The sequence below is a fragment of the Sciurus carolinensis genome, chromosome 5, assembly GCF_902686445.1.
Source record: "Sciurus carolinensis chromosome 5, mSciCar1.2, whole genome shotgun sequence".
NCBI lineage: Eukaryota > Metazoa > Chordata > Mammalia > Rodentia > Sciuridae > Sciurus > Sciurus carolinensis.
The window spans coordinates 2,623,164-2,645,162 of NC_062217.1; the positions used below are offsets into that span (position 1 = coordinate 2,623,164).

Here is a 21,999-nt window from a genome sequence, read left to right on the forward strand (position 1 = left end):
CCACAGAACCACATTTGCAGTTCTGCTGTGGGTGGTGTTGGATGCTCTTGATCTAGAAGCTTCTGACAGAGGAGTCATAGAGGGCAATTTCTGTTTTCTTAGGAATTTAATTGAGAGTGAGGCAAAGTGGGGCAGAGGCCATTGGGGACTGCAAGGTACATGGCAGTGGTCTTGTTTTCTATGGGGAGGGCATTTGCTAATTTTTCAGGGGGATTGTACTGGGGATTGAACTCAGGGGCTCTTGGCCACTGAGCACATCCCAGCCCTATTTTGTATTTTATTTAGAGGTAGGGTCTCACTGAGTTGCTTAGGGCCTTGCTGTTGCTGAGGCTGACTTTGAACTTGCTATCCTCCTGCCTCAGCCTCCAGAGCCACTAGGATGACAAGGGTGAGCCACCGCACCTGGCTGTTTGCTGACTTTGTTGAAGGCCTGTGGTCTGGTTGCTGGGCTGCTGCAGGCTTGGTTCATCTGCTCCTGCGAAGCAAGTGTCTTCCAGGTGTGTGGTGAAGACTGTTGTTGTGAGGCAATGCCCTGCAGCCCTGCGTGTGACAGAGGCCTGCCGCTGAGCCTTGTCTGTGCAATGGATCCTGGGGTCCAGACTTATTTTGCAACAGCCCATTGGAAACTGAACATGAGTCAGTTTGATTGCTTTTCATTGTTTTGTGGGAATTTGCCATTGCAGGGGCAGAAGCTGTGTTATTTCCCAACATGTGCATTATGCTAGTGACCTCTCTAGGACACATGCTACCCAGGGAGACCCTGGGATCTTTCTTTGAAGCTACGGAGGGAGGAGAGGTGTCCTGTGACATTGTGTGCACGGCTCATGCTTGAGGAGGGCAGGTGGGTGAATTCCCAAGCTCCTTTTTTCCTGAATGTCAAGGTTTGGTTTTCCATCTGCTCTGAGCCCAGCCCCTCGTTTCCTTGACTGGCCACATGTCTGATGGCTGGTGCACGCCGACGGCACACCAGGTCCACATACGCATCTTGCCCGGTGTCTGATGCCCTCGACGTAGTCACCGCGAACTCCCGTTATGCCAGTTCCTCTGAGCACTTGGCCCCGCAGCCTCTTGCGTTGCAACTTCTAGCTGGTGCTGCATGTGCTGGCCCAAGGGACCCATCGAATCCGCGGATGCCTGCCGAGCAGCAGCTTTCTCCTCGGCCCCCGCTGCTGCCCTTCAGGAAGGATTAATGATGCTGGCGTCCTGACTTCCTGGCACCCTGTTCTGGGTGTTGCCCCAGCTGGATACGCTTCCCACTCGTGGGTCTTCCCAGCCTGCGCTGCCAGAGCTGGCCCTGCTCTCGGGTGTGCCGTCTGGACTCGGGCTCTGTTGGTGCCTGTCCTGGAAGCCCTGGGCCCAGATGGCCTCCCTCAGGAGGGCTGTCCACGGACCTTTACTGACGGGTGGTTTCACGTGACTCATGCCTTCTGTCCTTCCTTCTCCGCTCCCTCTGTGTTCACTGGAGCCCACTGGTCCTCCCTGGGGCTCCTTGTCAAGGATGAGAACGTAAGGCCACACTGCAGGAAGGGCTTGAGTGTTTGCAGGTGGCCAGAGAGACACGTGTGAGGCTGGCTGCAAGGCCGGCTCCCCTCTGCACTCTGCCCTCTGTGTCTGTGGGGTGCAAAGGAGGCCCAGGACAGGGCACTAGGGACGGGATCTGGACTTCACAGGCGTCCCTGTGGCTGCAGCAGTTGCTCTTGTGCGAGCAGACAGTATAGACACACCTGTTTGCTCTGTCTACATACCTGTGTTTCTTTACATAGCGTCCATATCTACATTAGGTTAGATCTGGGTTTTTACCGATATCTCTGATCTGTTACCTCGCAGACGGTTTCCTCCACTGGCTTAGATCTAAGTTCCAGCAGGCTGGAACACGGCTTCCCTACCACCCTCCGCTGGCTCAGCTGTTCTGGCTTAGCATCCACGTGTGGAAGTGCCTCTGCAACCCATCCCTTCATGAAGCAGTTGGAAGGCAGAAGTGACTCTATAGGACACTCACTGGAAAGTGTGGGGTGTCAGTGGGTCATCCAGGCAAACCTAGCTTCCAGGGTGGTGGCTGTTCTCCACACTGAGAAACTAGCCAGCAAGGCCCTTCCTTGAGGGCCCATGAAGGTTTACAAACCTGGTGGTTTGATTCTAAAGGACATGCCTCTCATCACACTGGACCCCTGTCCGGTGGCCCCCAGCACAAACCGGGGGTATGGATTGTATCTGGTTTGCCTATGGTCTACATTTTGGATCTAATTATGTGCTGAGGCCTTGATTGTAGCCCTCTTACTTTAGGGCTAAGTTAAGGCCTCCTTTCTAGTTCGACACGGGGCATTTGACTGTGCAAACCACACAGGCATCGAAACCTGAACGGAGCCAGCGGGAGACATCAGGACGTCATGGCCCCCTGATCACCTCCAGGTGGGAGTTGGAGTCCAGAGCAAAGAGCTGCCTCCCACGCGTCTCAGGGCTGCTGGACACCTCAAGCCCTGCTCTCGTGGCCTCTCGCCCAGCTTTTTGCTACAGCTGTTGCCATGGCAGCAGGCGGAGGCTGATGGTATCTGGTGCCCCCTTCCTGACAGTAGCTGGTGTGATGCTTCCTCACCCGGGATGCCGAGTGGCACACTTGGAAGTGTGAGGGGTGCCTGCCTCAGGCGGCCTGGGCAGCAGGACGGGAGCTGGTGGCTGGACAGCTCAAGGCCCCTTGTGCAGCCTTCTCTGGTAGGTCCCCAGTGGAGCCGAGCCCTGAGCTGCCCACCTCAGGGACACGCTCCTCAGCTGCCCTCTTCTCCTGCCTGCTTTCACTCCGCCCAGAGGCCCCCACCACCCTCCTGTGCTAAGTCCTTGTCTCGGATGGCTCCTGGAGGCAGGTGAGACAGCTGCCCATCTCTTTCAAATAGCACCACATGGCAGAATGCTGATTTCATTATGTGGAATTTTAGAGAAAGTTCAAGATTAAATTTCAAAGGGTTAAATTCTGCGAGTTGATTTCTGTAGGAGTCAAGACCAGAGCTCTGTTCTTCCAGACTGTCTTTTGCGATCTGAGGCTGGACTGGGGAAGTCACTTTGGGACCGATGGGAGCTGCCTTTGAGACATAGCCATCTACCAGTCACGGGCAGTGTGGGCTGCTTCCGTCCACCTGGGTGAATCATGAACACAGCTCCCTGAGGAACGAGCGAGACCGGCTGAGGTCTACTGAAATGCAAAGCCGGCAGCATGTGGCTGGGCGGTCCCTGAGGTAGTACGCCCCCTGGAGCAAGTTTTGTGAGGATATGAGAAAATCAAGGCAGTCACCAACCTGGGGTTTAGAAATGTTCAAGACCAACGTTTATTTTGTGGTTGTTACATGGACAGGAAGTAGAGGACAGCTCACCAGGGAGAACGGGGAGGGTGGGTTCCACAGGACTGTGGCCAGAGACATGACACCGCCACATTTGCCTTCCAACAGGTGTGACACCAAAAACGTCTTTGCTTCCATGAGTATGGCCGAACCTAGTGGCCCATAGGGACGTGCAGGAAGGACGTGTGTGGCTGTGAGGGCCCCTCAAAGGGTGGCCTCCTTAGAGGGTGCAGGTCTCGCTGGCATGAATGGGAGAACACAGGGCTGCCACCCCAGTGACCTAGGAAATAGCACCAGGCCCTTGGTGGGAGCCCCGGGCAGGAGCAGGTGGCGGTCCTGGGCTGTGGCCACTGCACTATGGCCTTCGGGCACCGCGCTGCAGAGGGGACCAGGGAGCTGTCTTGGCAGGGGGAGTGGCAGGTAGAGGCACGTTAAGCGGTGAGCCACACCTGTGGGCGTGGCTGTCCTGCGGGCAGAGCAGGGCAGCGGTCTGCGGTCTGGAGCCACCAGCGCCCACTGGCTGACAGTGCAGGCGGTCTAGTGGAAGTGCTGGTGCTGAATTCCTTTGGTAGCCTTTTTATTGTTTTTAGAGGAGGATGATAAATTCAGCTTTGGGGTCAGCGTCTGAGGTAATAGTTAAGAACGAGCACCAGAGTGGCCCTGCGGCCGGGGCGCTGCGGCCTCACAGGTTCTTCATGCACACCTGGCAGCGGCTGATGTGCGTGCGGATGAGGCCGGCCTTGAGCGTGTCCGCGGAGGGCGCGCCCTGGAAGCTCTGCTCGGGGATGGTGGTCAGCCAGAAGCTGTACTTGTTGGCATAGTAGTGGCAGGTCCCACGGCCGCCGTTGCACTCGATGAATGGTGTAGCGCGGAAGTCCTCCAGACAGCTGCCCGGTGACACCAGAGACTGGCCGCCACCTTCGTCCCCAGCCGCAGTGTGCTGTGCAGAGGATGGGAGACAGTAGGTTAGGAGCCTGCACCCGGAAACGCCAGGTCAGGTTCTACGCTGCTTTGGTTTCTACTGAACTACAGACCCAGGTGCAGCTTGCCCGCGCACCCCCTCAGCAGTGGGGTGGCTGAGTGTGCAGGGCCCAGCCCAGGCACGGGCTGCAGGTGCAGGCCGGGGTGAGCCACGGCCAGGCCTTCAGGAGAAACCACAGCAACACGCGCAGGCGCAATCAGCAGATTATGGTGACTATGTTTTGGTAAAACAAAAAAAATCTTCCCAATTACCCAATGAAAAATGCCTGGCAGAAGAGAAAAAAAAGTCACTTTTTTTATAAAAAGAAAAATAAGCTTAAATTTTGGATCCACATCTGTGGTTGACAAGTTGAAAATAAGCATCAAAGTAGGCACTGCCACCCCTCTCCACATGCTGAGCCAAAGGAGGAGTGGTCTCAATAATTTTTTTTTTTTTTTTTTAAGAACGACAACAAAAAACCTGTACTTGCTTAATTTCCTAATAGGCATTTCTTGGGTAATTAAAGTTTTTCCAATCAGGTCATTAAGGATTCTGAGGCTGCCAGCTGGGAGACTGGGGGAGTTGGGTGGTTTTGTTTGTTTGTTTTAGCATTTTAAAATTCTGCTTTTGGTTGCACCAAAATTTTTGGCTCGCAGCCAGGTGCAGTGGGCACCCCTGAGGGGCACCAGCAGGGCAGCAGCTGAGGGGGGCACACGTAGCCACACGGCACCCAGAGGCGACTGGAAACTGCCGTTCCAGGGTCTCCCTGTCACTGTGGATGTTCCCCAGCAGCCTGCCCCTGGGTGTCATTTGAGTATTTTAGGTTCCAAAAGTTCTACACAAGCTTCTTAGGGCTTTAGGTGACACGCCTGCCTGCCCTGAGCCTTCTGGTAAACCATAAACCGTAAGAGCTTTTTTTTGGTGTAACAGCCCAGATTTATCCCAATTGTCTTGGTGGGACACAGAGCTCAGTTGGCAAAGGCAGGCTGCACCCCTGCCCTCCTGCAGTGCACAGGTGCACAGACGCCCTGGGGGACCATTCTTACAAAGGTGTGGGTCCCTGCCAGATGTCCACCTGGCCCTGAGGGCAGGAAGCGGCACCCACCATGAGGAAGGAGTAGCCGATCCACAAGCTGCGCCAGCCAGCCGGGCAGTGGGGTATAGAGACGTCCTGACTGTGGACTGCGATGGCGACAGCTGGGGCCTCGCACACGGAGCAGCGGCTGATGTAGGGCTTGATTTCATCCTCGGCCACCGGCATCATGGGCAGCGGGGCGGTGGTGGAGAGCCAGTAGGACTTGTCATTGCGGCTGGCGTAGTAGCAGACGTCGCCCGGGTTGCAGTACAGGAAGGGCATGGTGCTGAAGCGTGCGAGGCAGGAGCCCGCCAGCCCTGCAGGAGGAGCGAGTGAGACCGCGGCCTGCAGCTGCGAGAGGCTTCCGCCAGCTGGGCCACCCCGGAAGCCCCCCAGGGACATGCCCGGAGCCACCCGAGGGCCCTGCCATCTGCGGGGATCAAGCCAAAGTTCTGCATTTTTCTTTAGTGTCTCACAGGTACCCTGGCTTTTCCAAAGAGTTCCGCTCTAAGTTCCCAGTACCTCCGGGCCAGGCGGGGCACCAGGAGCTGCCTCTTCATGAGTGGCATTGGGTGGGGGTGCTCTGTTTGGGAGTCTCAACAGCACCAGCCCTAGGAAGCCCCTGGTGGCCCCTGGGCTGAGTACCTCTCCTGGTGCCCACAGAGCCCTCTCTGAAGGAGCTCTGACTGGTCCCTCAGCCAGGCAGCTCTCCTACCTCTGGTCACAAGGTGGACTTTGTCTAAGACCAGTGGGAATTTCAGGCTAAGCAGGTTTTGCTTTTCACACTGGTGCTTAAAAGCTTACAGCCAGATGTGGGGCCACCCTTGGCACCTAGCAAAGTGTGAAGGCCTGCCGATTGGCCCTGCTCCCAGGGTTACTTGAGGTCCTGTCCTTGCTTACTCTTGCTCCACTGCTTTTCAAGACTTATTATGGAGGCAGAGCACAGAGGCAGGAGTGCGTGCAGCTCATCACCAGCACGGTGCCCTGGTGTGACCCTACAGCGAAATGGACCATGCCAGCCTCCTGCATTCTCCTCCCCTCCAAGGGACCAGAGTCTGAGGCACCTGCCTCGCCTTATAGTGTTCCATTTCTGTGGGTCACATTCATGCCTTTTAAAGGCTTCCTTGAATAAACACACTGCACCCATGAGTTTGTTTTCCTGGGGGTCTGTATTAGGACCCACATGCAGTCCAGCCCCTTATGGCCCCACCTAACTCTAGTGTGAGGGGCAAAAACAAGGAGGAGGTGAGCAGCTGGTAGCCTCAAGTAGAGAAGGGTCATCCTGTGGCTAGAGCCACACAAGAACCTGCAAAAGTCTTGATAACAAGTTAAAAGGCCGCCCGTGCCAGGGTCCTGAGTTTTAAGGGCTTAGGAAGACTCTGCCCCCAAGAAACATGGAGGACCAGGCTCAGGCACAAGAAGCTCCTCATCCCTGGGTCCTGAGTCTCACCACGGCCATTCAGCCTTGACCACCACTAGGAGGAGAGTGGGGCTGGTTGGTACTACTTACCCAGATCCTGGTTGTGGGCTTTCTCCTGGCCTTCAAAGTACAGCAGGCTGTATCCACTCCAGAGCTTGTTCATGCCCACGGGGCACATGGGCTCCCGGTCCGCCTGGCTGTGCTTCACCAGGAGGTAGCCGATGCTGGCGCTGCGGCCCGGCAGGCCAGGCAGGCCTGGGACCCCCGGACGGCCTGGCTCCCCTAGGGCCCAGAGAAAGCAGCCACTTCATTTCTTGGGGTACCTCAGGGCCCCAGGGCAGGGGACAGTTCACAGACCATCTAGAACACCTGCTCTTCCTTCTCCCCAGAGTATGGGTCTCATTGTGTTTAGACCATGAGCCTCTCCGGAAAGATTTGACCTAGATTCCGTGCTCATTAAGCATGAAATGATGATCATGACGGTACTGAACGCAGACAGAAAGGACTTAAAAGCTCAGTTGCCACAGGAATGTTCCCCCCAGGGAGTACTGAACTCAGAGCAGGAAGAACTGGGCTTCTTGGACTTGGAAGTGTCCAGAGAAGCATCTCAGTTCAGCTCCTCGCCACCAACGAAGTGACGTGCTCTGCCCAGGTACGGCCTCTGTGTGCGTGCTTCTGGCAGAGGTGGCCCACCGCACGCTTGGCCATTCCCAGGATTAGAATGTTCTTCAAGTGCGGATGAAACCTGCCTCCCTGCACCTTCCACTCGGGGTCCTGGGTCTGCCCTAGAGCACAACAGAGCACCCAGTCTGTCCCTGGCACGACCACCCTTTGAATAGTTGCAATCCCCTCCAAGGATGTCCCTCTGGCACTCTGTGGCCCTGGTCTTCCCTCTCATCCACGTTTGCCTTGGGATGTACGTGTCTGCATGCCCACGGTCTGTGGGCCAGGCTCGGGAGGCGGCGGCTCGATGCTGTTCCCTTTGATAGGGACGCTGATGGTGCAGACGGTGTTTAATTTGCTGCACAGCTGTTCATGCCATTGGTTCAAACTGGCCGCAGGTTAATTAGGCAAATCCTGCTGTTTTTCCTGGCCTGTTCTATCTTTCGCATGTACAAATAAAGAACACTGGGCTTTACAAGGCTCCTGCTACCTCAGCAGGTCTCTTCTGGCCCTTATCTCAGACCTTCAAGATCCTGTGAATTTGACTCTTGAGCCTGTGGGCACTTGGTGATCAGGGATCCCACAGAAAGGAAGCAGCCTGTCCCCCAGGCACAGGAGCTGGGAGCAGGCACGGGGACACAGCAGCAGGAATGCCAGGCTAGCACAGAAGGGTGTGGTGGCCTCCTGCTCTGCTGGCACCACCTATCCTTTCCTGCTGACCTCACTGCGTCCCCCTTGGCAGGGCCTGAGGGAAGCTCACTGCCTCCTCCTCTCTCAGCTGCTGATCACGTACCTTCTTGGCCAACTGGTCCCTGTTGCCCCATTGGCCCTTGATCCCCTCGGAACCCTGGGACAGCAGACACGCCACCTCTTCCCTGGGGCCCGGCCTTCCCTGGAGCTCCTCGAAAACCTGCAAGACACGGAGTGAGCGTGGCTGGACATTGACTATGCTCAGCATGGCTGGTGTTCATCTGAGGAGGGCAAAGCAAACAGGACAGACCCTCCCCGCACCGCAGCACCCAGCCCAGCACCCTACCTGGCTCTCCAGGAGGGCCTTGGGGCCCCATCTCCCCCTGTGCCCCAGGAGGACCTCTCCTCCCCTGGGGGCCCATTGTCCCAGGCTGGACAGCAATCGTCAGGGGGACTCCTGCGATCCCTGGGGATCCCATAGAACCAGGGGCACCTGTAAGGGAAAGAAAGGCCCAGTAAACACTCAAGACCACGTTGCTCCCTGCCCGGAACCCATCCTGGAACCCCCAGTGCATCCTTGCATTGCAGAGAGGAGTGGAGCCCACTCGTCTTGGAGGCCACCCTGAGCCCGCCACCTAAATGCTGACAGTGTCCTCCACTGGGTCCCGGAGCGCTGCAGTCACCTGGTTCTCTCTGCTCTTCAGAGAGTGGGCGTATGCTGGGGGATCCTGCCATCGGCCTCAGGAGGCCCCCAGCCTGGAGGGGAGGGTCGGGCTCTCGGGCAGCCCCGTGGCAGGCCTGGCCTGAGCCGCCACGCTCTGCGGGCACCACTTACCGGGGAACCCCTGGTCTCCTTTGGGCCCCTTGGGGCCTCTGTCGCCCACAGCCCCGGTGGCTCCAGTGTTGCCCATGAATCCTGGCTCGCCCCTGGGGCCTGCAACACAACGGGGATGTCAGAACTCAGGTCCCTGGGGCGGGGCTCCAATCTCTGCCCACGGCACTCCCCCTCTGCCTGGGCACCGTTACCTTTTTCTCCTGGAAGGCCAAACACACCAGGTCGGCCTTGCGGTCCCGGGTCCCCGACCCGTCCTTTGCCCCCAGGGACTCCTGAAGCTCCTGGACTCCCGTCATCTCCTTTGCTCCCAGGAAGGGCCGCAGGCCCAGGTGGCCCTGGTGGGCCTCGGTAACCTGTGGGTGTTTCACAAGGGAGGAGAGCTTAAGCAGGACCCCAAGAAGGCCGCCACTGCCCATCAGGGCTGTTTTGTCTACAACTGTAAAGTATATACACCATAAATTTATCATCTTCTTTATTTTTTAGTATTAGGGATTGAACCCAGGGGATGCTTTACCAGGGTGAATGAGTTAATCCCCAGCCCTTCTTGAGAGAGGGTCTAAGTGGCCGAGGCTGGCCTTGAACTTGCTGTCCTTCTGCCTTAGCCTCCCACCACTGGGATCACAGGTGTGTACCACTGCACCCCGCTCACATTTCCGAGTCCACTGCAGGGTGAATGTCTGACCCCACAGCAAGTATTGGACATGTGCTGTCACTTGGTTCCCTGGGGACTGTGTGCAGGTGATGGAAGGGACGGGCCTCCATGCTGTCTGCTCCTTTGGCCGTGGTCTGATCACAGTGCGCAGTGAAGGGCTGAGTGAGCCGCACCAGCACCCGCCCCAGGCACTTCCACCCACAAAGTGAGGTCTGCTTACCTTCCAGGCCAAATATGCCTGGTGCGCCTTTGTCTCCAGGAGACCCAGAGATGTTGGAAGGGGGGGTGATGCCAGGGAAGCCCTGCAGCCCTGGACTCCCGGCTGGGCCCCGTTCCCCTTAGGAGGAAAGCAGAAGTTACTTTTAGTTCCAGCAGCCAACATTCCATGCCTACTGCTTTCCTCCTGGAGGACCAGGTGAGAGAGTGACCCAGGTGTCCTCGTGCCCAGGAACATCTTGAGGAGGCAGGGGCTGTATGACCCATGATCAGGAGGGCTGATCCTCTCTCCCTCCAGCCCTCCGCGTCCTGAGGAGCCCATGTGGGACCCTGTCCTCACAGCTTTACTCCCGAGCCTGCAGGGCCACGTGCAGGAAGGTCAACCTAGCCACAGCAGTCGCTGGCCCTAACACTGCCACCTCTGGGTGTCCTTAGCACTGTGGGGGACAAGGTGAAGCAGAGCAGAACGTGGCCTGTGGATCACATTAATATCGTGAAGCCTCCCTCTGGCTGTGCTTCAGCTTTGGGGTGCAGGGGGGATGAGGGATCGCTAGGCTAGAAGCTCATCCTGCGCCAGCTCAGAGGGGTCAACGTTCACCCACACTGAAGGAGGACCGTGCAAGAGACGAGCAGCCAAGAGGCACGGCAGCAAGAACTCCCCTGTTCTCTGCAGTGACCCAGCTCTGCTCGCTGCTGCCCCATCCTGCCCAGGGGGCTCTGCTCGTGGAGGCTGGAGATGGCAGTACATGCTTAGAATGTGTGGCCTCACCTGGAGCTCCCTGCTCCCCTTTCCGTCCTGGGACTCCTGTGGGGCCAGGAAGAGTGTTGGCCTCTCCTGGGTCACCTCTGTCCCCAGTAGGTCCTGGGAATCCTGGTTCTCCATGGATGTCAGCACCTGTGGTAGAATTAAAACAGTGGACAATGGCCACATTTTCCAACAGTGCAAAGGTGATTTTCCTACGTAGAAGGACAGTCTGAGCAACTAAAGTCAAGAAGTGGAGGCAGCCACAGGGGTTTCACTCTGCTCTGGCCTCAGTGTTATAGAATCTGAGATCAGGAGGGAATCTGAGAGGACTGTGGAGCCCCGCACTACAGATAGGAAGACTGAGGCCCTCAGAGCCTGAATTCATGGACACAGTCAGCAGAGGAGCCGGGATCCTATCCCAGGCCTCCTGGCTGCAGGCTGCTCTCAATGCTATACCTTTGAAAATTAAATACTACTTAAAATTTTCCCTGTCCACATATTGGTGCTCAAAGCAATCAGCGGCAGGAAACAACAATATCTCTTGACATGATTTCCCTTCATCTGCCCATTAGAATTGAAATGGGCTAAGTGGAGCGGAATGTGTGGATCTGTGTCTAACACACACGTGTAAATTCATCTGTAGAGAGGCTGGGCGTGCAAAGCATCTATAGAGTACATACTTTACTCTCCATAGCAGCTGTGGAATTATAGGTAATTTTTTCCCTTATTTTTCAAAATATTTTCCTCACTGAACTAGAATAAGTTTTCTAAATTGAAGTCAATAAATGGGTAGCACGTGTGTCCCAAAGTCCCTCTGAAGCTGGTGTGCTGGGTATGGTGCCACATACCTGGGGACCCTGGGAAGCCTTTGGTACCCGGCAGGCCGTGTAATCCACTGATCCCTCGGATTCCCGGGAAACCTGTGGGAAGCGGGCACAGGGATTCATGCAGAGGAGGCTGTCAGGTGGGCTCTGGCTGGCGGGAGCTCTCACAGCTCCAGCACGTCTGTCTGCTGTGATCTGTCCCCACGCAGGGCTGCCTATCCCCGACTAGCAGGGGGCAGTCGGCTGCAGGTGGCCTTCACCTGACACGCACACGTGCCACTCTTGCTACCCAGGGAACCCACAGGTGCAGTCTCCACAGACTGTTTCAGGAGTCCTCAGAGCTGAGAGGGGAAATGAGGTGAGGTGTCCTTTCCCTTCCTGATGTCTCATCTCTGGTGCGATGAGGGTTGTCAGACCTTGCTCAGAACAGAGAGCCTGGTGTTCTCTCTGCCTGGCTGAGGAGGAACACTTCTGGAGGAGGAAGCGGCTCACAGGCAGCCACACCTTCATGCTGTGCAAGTCCTTGCAGCCAGTGGTACATCTTGGGGCTCGGGTGGGTCCTTTGTAATTCCCAGTAAGCACAGAGCCAGTACAACTGCGCCAGGGCCTTGTAACTTCCAAACCCCACCTGGAGCCCGTGGGAAGTGGGGAATCTGGTGGTATAACATGGGGGCCTCTTGAGCCCACCTCTGGCTGCCTGTGTGCAGCAGTGGTGGGCCGGGGACGGGCTAAGGCCTCCCTGGAGGCTTCCACCCATCTCTCGGGGAAGTGAAGCTCTTCTGCGTGAGTCTCTTCTACACACCTTCTTCTGTGCTCACGCGAGTCTTAGAGACCACAGCCTGCAGAGACTGCCTGGCTGATGTCACTCCTTGCAGCCAGGCAACTGGCTGAGTGCCTGTGGGCACTGGGCACTGCCTCAAGGAAGCAATTACTTACCTGGTAAGCCTGGCACGCCGGGCCAGCCAGAATCGCCTTTATGGCCGGGGACTCCGATCCGCCCTGGCTCTCCCTGTGGTCCCTGCAGCCCTGTTAGCCCTGGGAAGCCTGGGTGGGGGGAACAATCATTAAATCTGAGCACAGGGGAACTGCGTGACCTGGGCCGTCCTGCCTGGAGGGGTGAGGCTCCCAGGGAGTGGCTGAGGACCCGCGGGGGCTGCAGCTCCAAGCTGCATGAGAGAATCTGGGGACTGTCCTCACACTGGGAATGATGTGGCTTCCGACCCTGATCCTGAGCTCAACAGGATGAGCTCAGCCTTGCCAAGGAGAAAATAGTGTGCAGTTTTTATTCCCATCCCGTCATGCGGACAGAAGCCTGTGGAGGATCCAGGAAGCAATGCCTGGCGAGCTGAGCCCCGCAGAGTGCACGGAGGCTGGGTAAGCACAGAGCGAAGGCAGCAGTCCCAGTAGGGGTGACACCAGCTCCCCTTCTTTCCTTCCCTACCAGGATCCTCAGGTGCGTGGCTGCACATTCAAATGCATGAAAAGGATCCTTTAAAATAGATTGGGCTGTTTGTACACAAGGGACAGAGACTGGCTCAGAAACACTTCTCATTCATCCTGTGTGGCTGCCTGTCACCGAGGGGCTCCCCACAGCCTGGGTGTTGTTTCTCTCCACGCTATGGGTCCCCAGGCAGAGCTGGATAAATGGACAGCATGCCTAAGCAAGTTTCCTGGAGATGAGTGAGACTGGTGGAGAAGGAAATGGCCAGGTGACAGCTTTGTCCTGGGTCTCGGAGGCCACCTGCCTGGGGATGGTGTGACCGCAGGGATTTTACCTGTTTGTCCTTTGGGTCCAGGAGAGCCTTGGGTTCCAGTCATGCCTGTTATCCCAGGGAAGCCAACTTCACCCTCTGCTCCTTTCTCTCCAAAGTAGCCCTTCAGTCCTGGAAACACAGATTTGCTGTTGCGTGAACACAGGGCTCAGTGCTTGCTGGGCTCAGCTAAGCCATGCTCCTGCCTCACATGGAGTCTTGTGTTTGGGTGTGGAGATAGACACATGGACCTGTTCCTGCCTCAACTTCCCCTAATTCCTCCCTCTGAGAATGAGGCAGCCACCTTCAAGGTTGCACCTGGCGGACCTCCTGCAGTCTGGCACTGAATGGGTCAATCTGGCCTCACCGGGCTACAGGGAAACGATGACCTCAGGCCTCGCACATGGAGTTCCTCAATGCTTTAACTTGTTCCTCTCAAGGACCATTAGACCCGGAGGAAGTCATCTGCATGCTGTGGGCACTCAGGCAGCCCACAGACAGCCTCTGGCAAGGAACACAGGTCTCTTGCCAACAGCTCCTGAGAGCACCACCTTAGAGAGGGACCTTCTGATGGCTGTGGCCGGGCCAGCATTATGACAGGCAGCTCACAAGACTCCAAGTCAGAACCACCCTGCCCCCCCACTTCCTGACCTGCAGAACTGGCAGAGATAATTATTGATGGCCAAAGCTACTGCCTTTGGGGTACTTTGCTAAGCAACAGCAGGCAACCAACCCAGAGCTCTTAGGTAGCTCTGACGTGGTGTCCCAGGAAAATCTCCTGGGGAATGTGCTGCACAGGCAGGTGGAGCTGCCCCGGGTGAAGAGTAGGTCTGGGGAGCCTGGCACCTGCATTGTAAAGCAGCAGCTCAGGTGCTGCTGAGGTGGTTGCTGGGAGACGGGGAAGCACGTCCTCTCACATGGGTGACAGTCTGTGCTGCACATCCTGCCTGTTTCCAGGTAGCATGCAAGTCTTGGAAAACTTCAGACCAACTTGAATTCTACAGTCACCTTTGTTCTGTGCCTTCTTTAGTCTACGAGGCTATTGGGACATTGTGATGCTTTTGTGGTCATGGAAAAGAACCAAGTAAGAATTCTGCTTGTTTCTACTGTTATTTTAGTGTTTTAGGAATCTGCTCCAAGCTACCATCTACCTAGTGAAACTTCTCCCACAAACCACATCTGCTGTCCCCACTTGAACTCAGTGGGTCCAGTGAGGCTTGCTGCTCTGTCCTCCGAGAGCCCAAGGTGTGCCCCACCCTCACCTGGGAGCAGATCTGACCTGGGGCTCCACATGCATGACAAGGTCTCGCTGTCCGACTTTTATGAACAAAACTGCTGAAGTAATCATTTAGGACAGGAGAGTCGGCCAAGAGCCAGATGGCCAGCTGCCCTGGAGCCCTAATACCCAGGGGGAAAGCTGTCAGGACACCAAGCTGTGGGCCGAGACGGAGGCCAGAAGGTTTGGGCATGGGGTCGCCTGTTCCTCATGGCAGGGCTCTGGTCCTATGCTGGGCCGCACTCCTCCCCATTCTGGAGTCACTCTAGAGAGGAAACTCCCAGCATTCCCCTGCCTCTCACCAAACGCATGGACCAATAGACGCCCTCCTCCCACCAGAGAAACTCAGGGCTCCAGGGAACTTAGGCAGTGCAGGCCCCAGGTTAGAATCTCCAGAAGGGAGCTACCTCCCGCCCAGGGATATGGCCACGGCAGGCACTCTGAAGCTGAACTTCAGCAATGCTCAAAAGGAGGCAGGAGGTGCCGTGGCCTGGAGGCCCTCTGACCCGGGGGCGTGTAGCTGCCTCCTGCCCTGCTCAGGAAACGTGTGCAACCCTGCTGCCCTCTGCAGACCCTTCCCCGTGCACAAGCAGTCTGGCCACGTGTCCTTGCCTCTGTCCTAGTGTGTCCCAGCAGCCCAGGTTTGCTTATCTTCCATGAGCTACACCTGAAGCAGCTCTGCTTTGGCACCAGGCACTGAGTGCTGGTTCTGTTTATTTTCAGAGAAAAGACAGAGATTTCCTGAACTTGTCTTCAGATTTAATTAAACCAAAAAACACAGTCTTTCTTGCACATTAAGTGGAAGATCTCAACCATTTTCTATAAAGTTCTTTATGGTTTATAGCAAATATTGATGCTCTGGGAAAACCAGGCTCAGAGACAAGGCTCAGGGCTGCAGGTGGATGTGAAAAAAATGGAAAATAACTGTGTACCTGGAGTTCCAGCGATGCCTCGTTCTCCCTTCAGGCCTGGACTTCCTGGTAAGTCTATAGTGTCCCCAATATCACCTGTGACATGCAGAACAGATGGTTAGGAGCAGGTCTTCTGCTGGGGGAGGTTAGCCACACGCTTCTATTGTGCTATGTTCTTAACAAGATAATCTGCCTTTAATTACCAGCAGCATCTGTGGGTCTGTGACCACACTGTGTGCCCAAGAACTCTGAACTGTGGACGGCCCTTTTCTTCTTTATGCTCTGGCGCTTGAACCCAGGGCTGTTCCACCCCTGAGCTACATCCCAACCCTTTTATTTTTGAGACAAGTTCTCCCTAAGTTTCCCAGGCTGGCTTTGAACTTGTGATCCTCCTGCCTCAGCCTCCCCAGTCACTAGGATTATAGGCCTGCACCACGGCACCTGGCTGGATGCTGTTGTTACCACGCGAGCAACACTCACCGAAGTCCCCAGTAGGGCCAATCTCGCCGTAAAGGCCGGCTCTCCCAGGAGCACCCTTGTCACCCTAGGGTAAAGTTAAGCAGGAAAGCAGCTTAGCAGGTGTGATTCTGGAGGGTTGAGGGGTTTAACTATTCTGTATGCTTTAGCAACACTCAAGGTTTGTGATCCCATCGTCATTGTGTAAAAACGTCTGAAAGTTTTTCAGGACAGTATGGTAGGTGCTTTGCTTTCCTGTATGTATCAAATGGTTGAAGTAATAAAACAAACAGCTTGTCAACTTTGTTGAAATGATTGGCATTGCTATGCAGGTGTGTCATGACCCTGTGACACCAGCCCTGCAGTGAGGCTGAGGCTGACCACGTCCTGCCTGCCAGTCTCTCCACCGGCCTGCGTGTGGAATCCCATCTCAAGAGCCTGTTTAGCCTCACACAGCCCCAGGAGGGAGGTGCTTCCATTTCAACTGGACCGAGGAGGAGACTGAGGCAGAAAGGTTAAGTGACTCATAAGGCCACTTGGCTAGTGATCAGCAGAAGAGGGCTATGTGTCTGGGCTGTGGTAGCAGAAGGCACTTTGGCTCATAAAACAGACACGTGGCTGGGCACTGTCATCTGCAAGCAGAGGGGGCCTGCCCCAGATGATGCTGGTCTGCCAGTGAGACATGAGGAGGCCTGGGTCACTCAGTCACCTCCTGGAAGCCAGACTTTTCCTCTCCAAAGTGGCCTCCTCTCCAGAGGGAAGTGGGGGTTTTGCTTGGTACCACCAGTCCCCAGATCTGCACCAGCAAAGGCTTTTAGTCTGCAGCATGGATACCGTGACCCTTCCTGTGTGGCCTGGCTTGAGTCTCCAAAGCAGTAACAGGGCTGCCCTGGTGGGAGAAGGAAGCAAGGCCAGAGGCTGTGTCTGTGTTCGGATAAGACCCTTTTCTCTTTCTAAGGTTTTCTTTATCGAGGCATAACTTACAGAAAGCATGCTAACCCTGAAGGCACAGCTTGAAGCATGGGACGCAAGTGCCATCAGGTAGAGATGGGACTTTCCTGCACTCTGCAGAAGTCCTCAGGGAATCCTAGCCGAGGTGGCCACTCTCCTCCCTGACCTGTACCATGCGTCTTGTTGGTTCCTCAATGTATCCTCTGTACTTTCCTGTTTCTGGTGTTTTGTCCAACGTGAAGGTGACTCTTAGTCACTCTGTGCCTTGTCGGGAAGGCCTGTATTATGCCATGCACTGCTCTGCTCTCTGAATGTGCCCTGTTTACTGGCTCTCTCTCCTGCTGATGGACACTTGAGCTGTTCCCCAGTTTGGGGCTGCTGGGAGCAAAGCTGCTGGGGACACTATCAGGGTATCCTGTGGTGGCTGAGAGCATCTTCCCTCTTCAGAGTGACCCAGCTGCACATGGCTACAGATTTGGGAGGGAGGGGCAAGACCCCTGAGGACTCCATACCCCAAGGCAGCTACACAGACAGGCCAGCCAGGGCTGTTGCTAACAAGGTGACCTGTCCCAGTGCGCTGACCACACTGAATGACAAAACTGAGTCCGTCGTGTGCTGCAGATGGTGAGGGGACAGCACCTTCAGTGAAAGAAGGTGGAAACAGTTCCCTGAAGCACAGTCTGCAGAGGCCTCTGTGCACGCCACCTGTGCTGTCTGCCCCGCACAGGAAGCAGGCATGGGGAGGCCAGAGCCCTGCCCGGCTCAGGGTGTCCACTGTAACCATGGCAACAGAGTGGCCATAGCAAGTGCTCCAAAGCTGCTGCACACGTTGTGTGAAGAAGGAAATGGGCCGCAGGATGTGACTCAGGCTGCCCCCGCCCAGCGTGGCCCAGTAATGGGCTCTCAGCCTGAAGTCACACAGGTGATCCCTGGAAATTCAAGCTTTGTTCTTTCAAGGTCCCCATGAAAAACGTGACACCGTGCTTCATCCAGCAGGAGCCCACGAAGGCAGCGGCATCAGCTGTGCTGGACAGTCTGGCCACGTGGGCATTGCACACACACAGCCTCCCTTGCTGCTCTGTGGCCCAGGACTCTGAACCTGTCATTCACACCCTTACCCAGCGAGGGCGGAAGAGGAGCTCAGAGGGTGCTGAGCAGCGGCGTCACTCACCCGGCTTCCTGTGAACCCCGGGAATCCTGCAATCCCAGGGGGGCCCGCCACTCCAGGGAACCCTGGCAGACCTGGCAGGCCAGGCACTCCGATGTCTCCTTTGACTCCTTTGATGTGGCCGGGCCTCCCAGGTAACCCTGGGATTCCTGCCTGCCCGGGGACCCCTGGCATCCCTTGGATTCCTGCAGGAAGACCCCAGTGTGTAACGCCTGGCGAGGGGCAGCCCCCACCCTCTCCAAGCCTGCAGACCGAAGACCCAAGTCAGTCAAGCCTGCGGAGCTCAGGGGCAGCTCGGGATGAGGCAGGGCCGGAGCACGGCTCAGGCGACACCTCACCTTTCAAGCCCAGGTACCCCTTCAGGCCCATGGGCCCTTCGTCTCCTTTCTCTCCTTTGATGTCCTTCATCCCTGGCAGGATGATGGGAGGTGGTCCCGGGGGACCAGGGTCTCCACGGCTGCCTGGAAGGGAACAGAACACCATTGATTCCCTGACTCCTGAACCACACCTGCCTGCAGAGCCCTCGCCGTGTGTCCCCAAAGCAGGGCACTCAGGGAGACTCGGGGGATGGAAGGTGCCTCTCCCCTCTTCCCTGGCTCCCGTGCTGCTCCACCCAGGACGGGGCCTGTGCTCCCTCCAGCAGTGCCTGGAGCCACAGGGCTGAGCGGGAGCGACGGAGGGAGAGTGCTGAGCCAGCGCAGCGGTCAGGCTTGACCCCGGCAGGAGGCCATGCAAGGAAGGAGGCTGCTCAGGTCTCCTGTCAGCACTGAGTGGGTCTGTGCCTGGCAGAGCCTCAGGACCAAGGGCCCCCGGAGCTGGGGAAGTGATGGGGACTGCGGTGTGGGATGCGTGGGGAGCTCTGTGGGAGTCCCTGAGGGCCAATGGGAGGAGGGAGGGGGGCCAGGTGTGGCGCTGCAGGGCCGGCGGGGTGCTCCTGACTTCCTCCGGGGAGACCGCAGCTGGTACGTGACTGACCAAACAGAAGGCATCGTTCCCTTATGTTAAAATAATCAAGTACAAACAGCTGGGTGTTGCGGGGACCAAACACAAATGCAGTCCTGTCCTCGGGGCACTGGCGGTCCAGAGAGGGACAGACAGGCCAGGACAGCGTCCCCCGGAGGCTCCAGGAGCCCCAGAGAGCTCGAGGGAAGTGGCGTGGAGCCCGGGCGATCGCATTTCCGATTGGGTTCTGATGATGGATAATTTACACAGCACACACGCCCTCCTTCAGAAAGAATAATGAAGTGGCTTTTAGCGAATTCCCGGGGTTGTGCGGCCATCGCCACCATCTAACTCTGGAACATCTTCATCACAGAAAATGAAGCCCCACAGCCATTAGCAGTCAGTCCAGTCCTGCCTGACCCCCCGCCCCAGGCCACCACTGATGGCCCTTCCTCTCTGCGGTGGCCTCTCCTGGACCTTCCCGAGGATGGAATCCCATGGCAGCACGGCCTGAGCTTCAGCGGGTGGAGCTGGGTGGCTCGTTTGGTTTGGCAGCACCAGGGTTAGTGGACGTGGTGGTTCTCAGTTCCTCCTCAGCAGGGACACTGCCATGAAGGTGGGTCTCCACCCCTTGGGGCAGGGCTCGGGGCATACCTTTCACACCCGGCTCGCCAGCCAGGCCCTTCAGACCAGGTATGCCAAAAAATCCCGCCTCTCCTTTGGTTCCTGGGAGCCCGGGTCTTCCTTTGAGCCCCAGCATGCCTTGGAAGCCGTCCATCCCAGGAGAACCTCTCTCCCCTGTGGAGGAAGAGGCAGAAGCGGTGGGTGGGAGGGAGGACCAAGCCACGCTCACCTCACTCACTGTCCCTCAGTTAGAGGCACGATTCCCATGGGAAGATGCTAAGACCCCCAACCCCAGTGGGGATCTCTGGGGACACGATTTTCTAAGAACGCTTGTCTGCCGGGCAAGGTCAGCAGAGGGCCACAGACAGGTCTGCCCACCTGCAGAAGGACCCTGGAGAAGAAAAAGGCAGCTCTGGGGAGGTCAGGGGAGGCCTGAGGACAGCCTGTGGGCAGCACCAGGCCAGGGCCTCACCCAGATGGAGAAAGGGCTCTGGACACGAACACGGCCTCAGCACTGCTCCCGGCATGGAGAGCTGCCAAGCATGGGAAGCAACTTCCTGGGCGGAGGCTGCACCTGTGCTTGGCCCGGGTGCCGGCAGAGCTAGTGATGCCAGTGAGCCAGTCAGTGAAAGCACCAGACGGCCTCCTGGCTGAGCCCGGTTCCAGGGGGCCTCTGTGGGCCTCTGCCACTGTCCCTCTGCTGAGATACCCTGCTTCCTTTCTTGGAAGTTAAATGGCATTTTGAGGCATCTGGGTTCCACCCCCGCCTAAGTGGTATTGGCCTGGTTTTGCAGGGTCCTGGGGCCTCGGACTGCAGGTGTGTGAAGTCAGGCTCCTCGGGTGAGGCAGGTGCCCAGGACACCTCAGCTCTGGCAGGGCGACGCCCTGGACGTGGCTCACTTACCTTTTCGTCCAGGGACACCAGGCATTCCAGCCATTCCTTTAAATCCAGGGCTTCCTGGGTGACCTCGCTCGCCTGAGAAGCCAGCATCTCCTCTATCCCCGGAGAGACCTTTCATGCCCACAGGGCCAGGCACGCCTGTGTCACCAGGGTCCCCCCTGTCCCCAGGAAGACCTGTTAAAAAGAGAAAACGCTAAGTTAAAAGGGGCATAGAGAAAACTTCTGTTGTGATGACTTTAAGGAATCAATCACAAACTTTTTTTGATAAGAAAAACTTCTTGGTAAGAAAGTAGAAAACGGGTTTTCAAAGTGGACTGAGCCTGTGGAAATCCCACAGGGCTGGACTTGTGTGGAGAGACCACTGTGGCTCCCGCACGCAGTAGGGTAAGGTATGAGGGGCACTGCCAGCCCATCAGGGACATGGCTGCTGGGGTCAGTCAGGAGCCTATCCATCCTGAGTCCCAGGGGACGGGTCCCTGGCTGACCACTTCTGCCCTTCTCATCTCCCTGTTCCACATGGCTGTCTTCACTGTGGCAACTTCAACAGCTCCCAGCTGGCCACTGTCCTTGGACCCAGCCACCTCAAGCTGCCTGCCAGGTCCCTGAGCCCCTTACTCACTCCTCTGCTAAAAACCACCCGTGGCTGCCTTGCCTCGGGCCCTCACTGCTCAGCTCCACCTTCACTGCCTGTCACTCTGCCCTGCCTCCCTCCCTCCCCAGGTTCAACCCGGCACTCCAGACCCTTCCTTGGGCACTCCTGCCTCTGCTTGGGCTGTCCCCGTCCCTAGAAAGTGCCCCTCCCTGTGCCAGTCCTGCTCCTCTCTGCCTCCTCTGAAAAACGGGGTTGGTGGACTGGTCTCTGCCCCATGCCCTGACCGAACACCCTGGCCCAACACGAGTCAGTCATGTGCGTGATTCTCCCCAGCGCAGCAGAGTGCAGGAGAGGACGGTGCAGGCTCCTTCGGGGCGGGATTTATGTATATGGTTCAGGGATCCTTAGGGACACGTGCAGGAGCTGAGAAGTGACAAGGCCTCATGAATACTGAAAGATAAGCCCCACACCTCTGTCCTGCACACAGGTCCTGTAAACCAGGGCCAGCCTGTTTGGACACAGGTGCAGCCACGTGTGAGGAGCACCTAGTTCACACATGGTCTGTGTGTGCCCAGCATGTCCTCCATGCAGACCGTGAAGGTCCTCCACTGAGCTGTCGCCTGACTAAGGCCAACCCCACAATTATAAGCAAGACGGGAGGTTCTAAAAATCTCAACGTGTTCTTGTTGACAAGTCCATTCTTGTGTCGGGCGGTCTCTTCCTACTTGCTGGTGTTACATTGTCCTTCGGCAAAATGATGGTGACAGTCTGGAAAACTTTTGTAAATAAGAAAGTGTTCTCACTGGGCCAAACAATTAGGAAGCAAGGCTCAGTGGCGGCAGGGACCTGTGGTCCCAGCACCTGAGGCTGAGGCAGGAGGAGGCCTCCAGCCCAGGAGCTCAGCTTGGGCAATAAAATACAGTTGGGAAACATTTATGGGTCCATGAAGTGAGCCTCCTGGATGGACCTGCACCGTGTTCTCCCTGGAGTGTTAACACTGTGGTCCTGCAGCCCGGC

The 21,999-nt window shown here is 56.8% G+C and overlaps 1 protein-coding gene across 1 annotated transcript in view; it reads right to left on the bottom strand.

Moving 5' to 3' along the window:
* Positions 1-3,288: 3,288 nt before the first annotated feature.
* The window catches only part of Col4a2 (collagen type IV alpha 2 chain), a 151,660-nt gene continuing 132,949 nt past the window's right edge, over positions 3,289-21,999 (bottom strand). Inside the window, exons 31-48 of the mRNA XM_047552910.1 lie at positions 20,394-20,564; positions 19,520-19,663; positions 18,262-18,384; positions 17,927-18,108; positions 15,829-15,892; positions 15,370-15,444; positions 13,186-13,293; positions 12,347-12,454; positions 11,435-11,506; positions 10,611-10,736; positions 9,846-9,962; positions 9,165-9,326; positions 8,974-9,072; positions 8,485-8,631; positions 8,242-8,358; positions 6,876-7,067; positions 5,396-5,682; positions 3,289-4,269 (exon numbers count right to left, since the gene is read on the bottom strand). Of these exons, the coding sequence (XP_047408866.1) occupies positions 4,012-4,269; positions 5,396-5,682; positions 6,876-7,067; positions 8,242-8,358; positions 8,485-8,631; positions 8,974-9,072; positions 9,165-9,326; positions 9,846-9,962; positions 10,611-10,736; positions 11,435-11,506; positions 12,347-12,454; positions 13,186-13,293; positions 15,370-15,444; positions 15,829-15,892; positions 17,927-18,108; positions 18,262-18,384; positions 19,520-19,663; positions 20,394-20,564 (2,552 nt within the window). The 3' untranslated portion in view covers positions 3,289-4,011. The remainder of the gene's footprint in view (positions 4,270-5,395; positions 5,683-6,875; positions 7,068-8,241; positions 8,359-8,484; positions 8,632-8,973; positions 9,073-9,164; positions 9,327-9,845; positions 9,963-10,610; positions 10,737-11,434; positions 11,507-12,346; positions 12,455-13,185; positions 13,294-15,369; positions 15,445-15,828; positions 15,893-17,926; positions 18,109-18,261; positions 18,385-19,519; positions 19,664-20,393; positions 20,565-21,999) is intronic.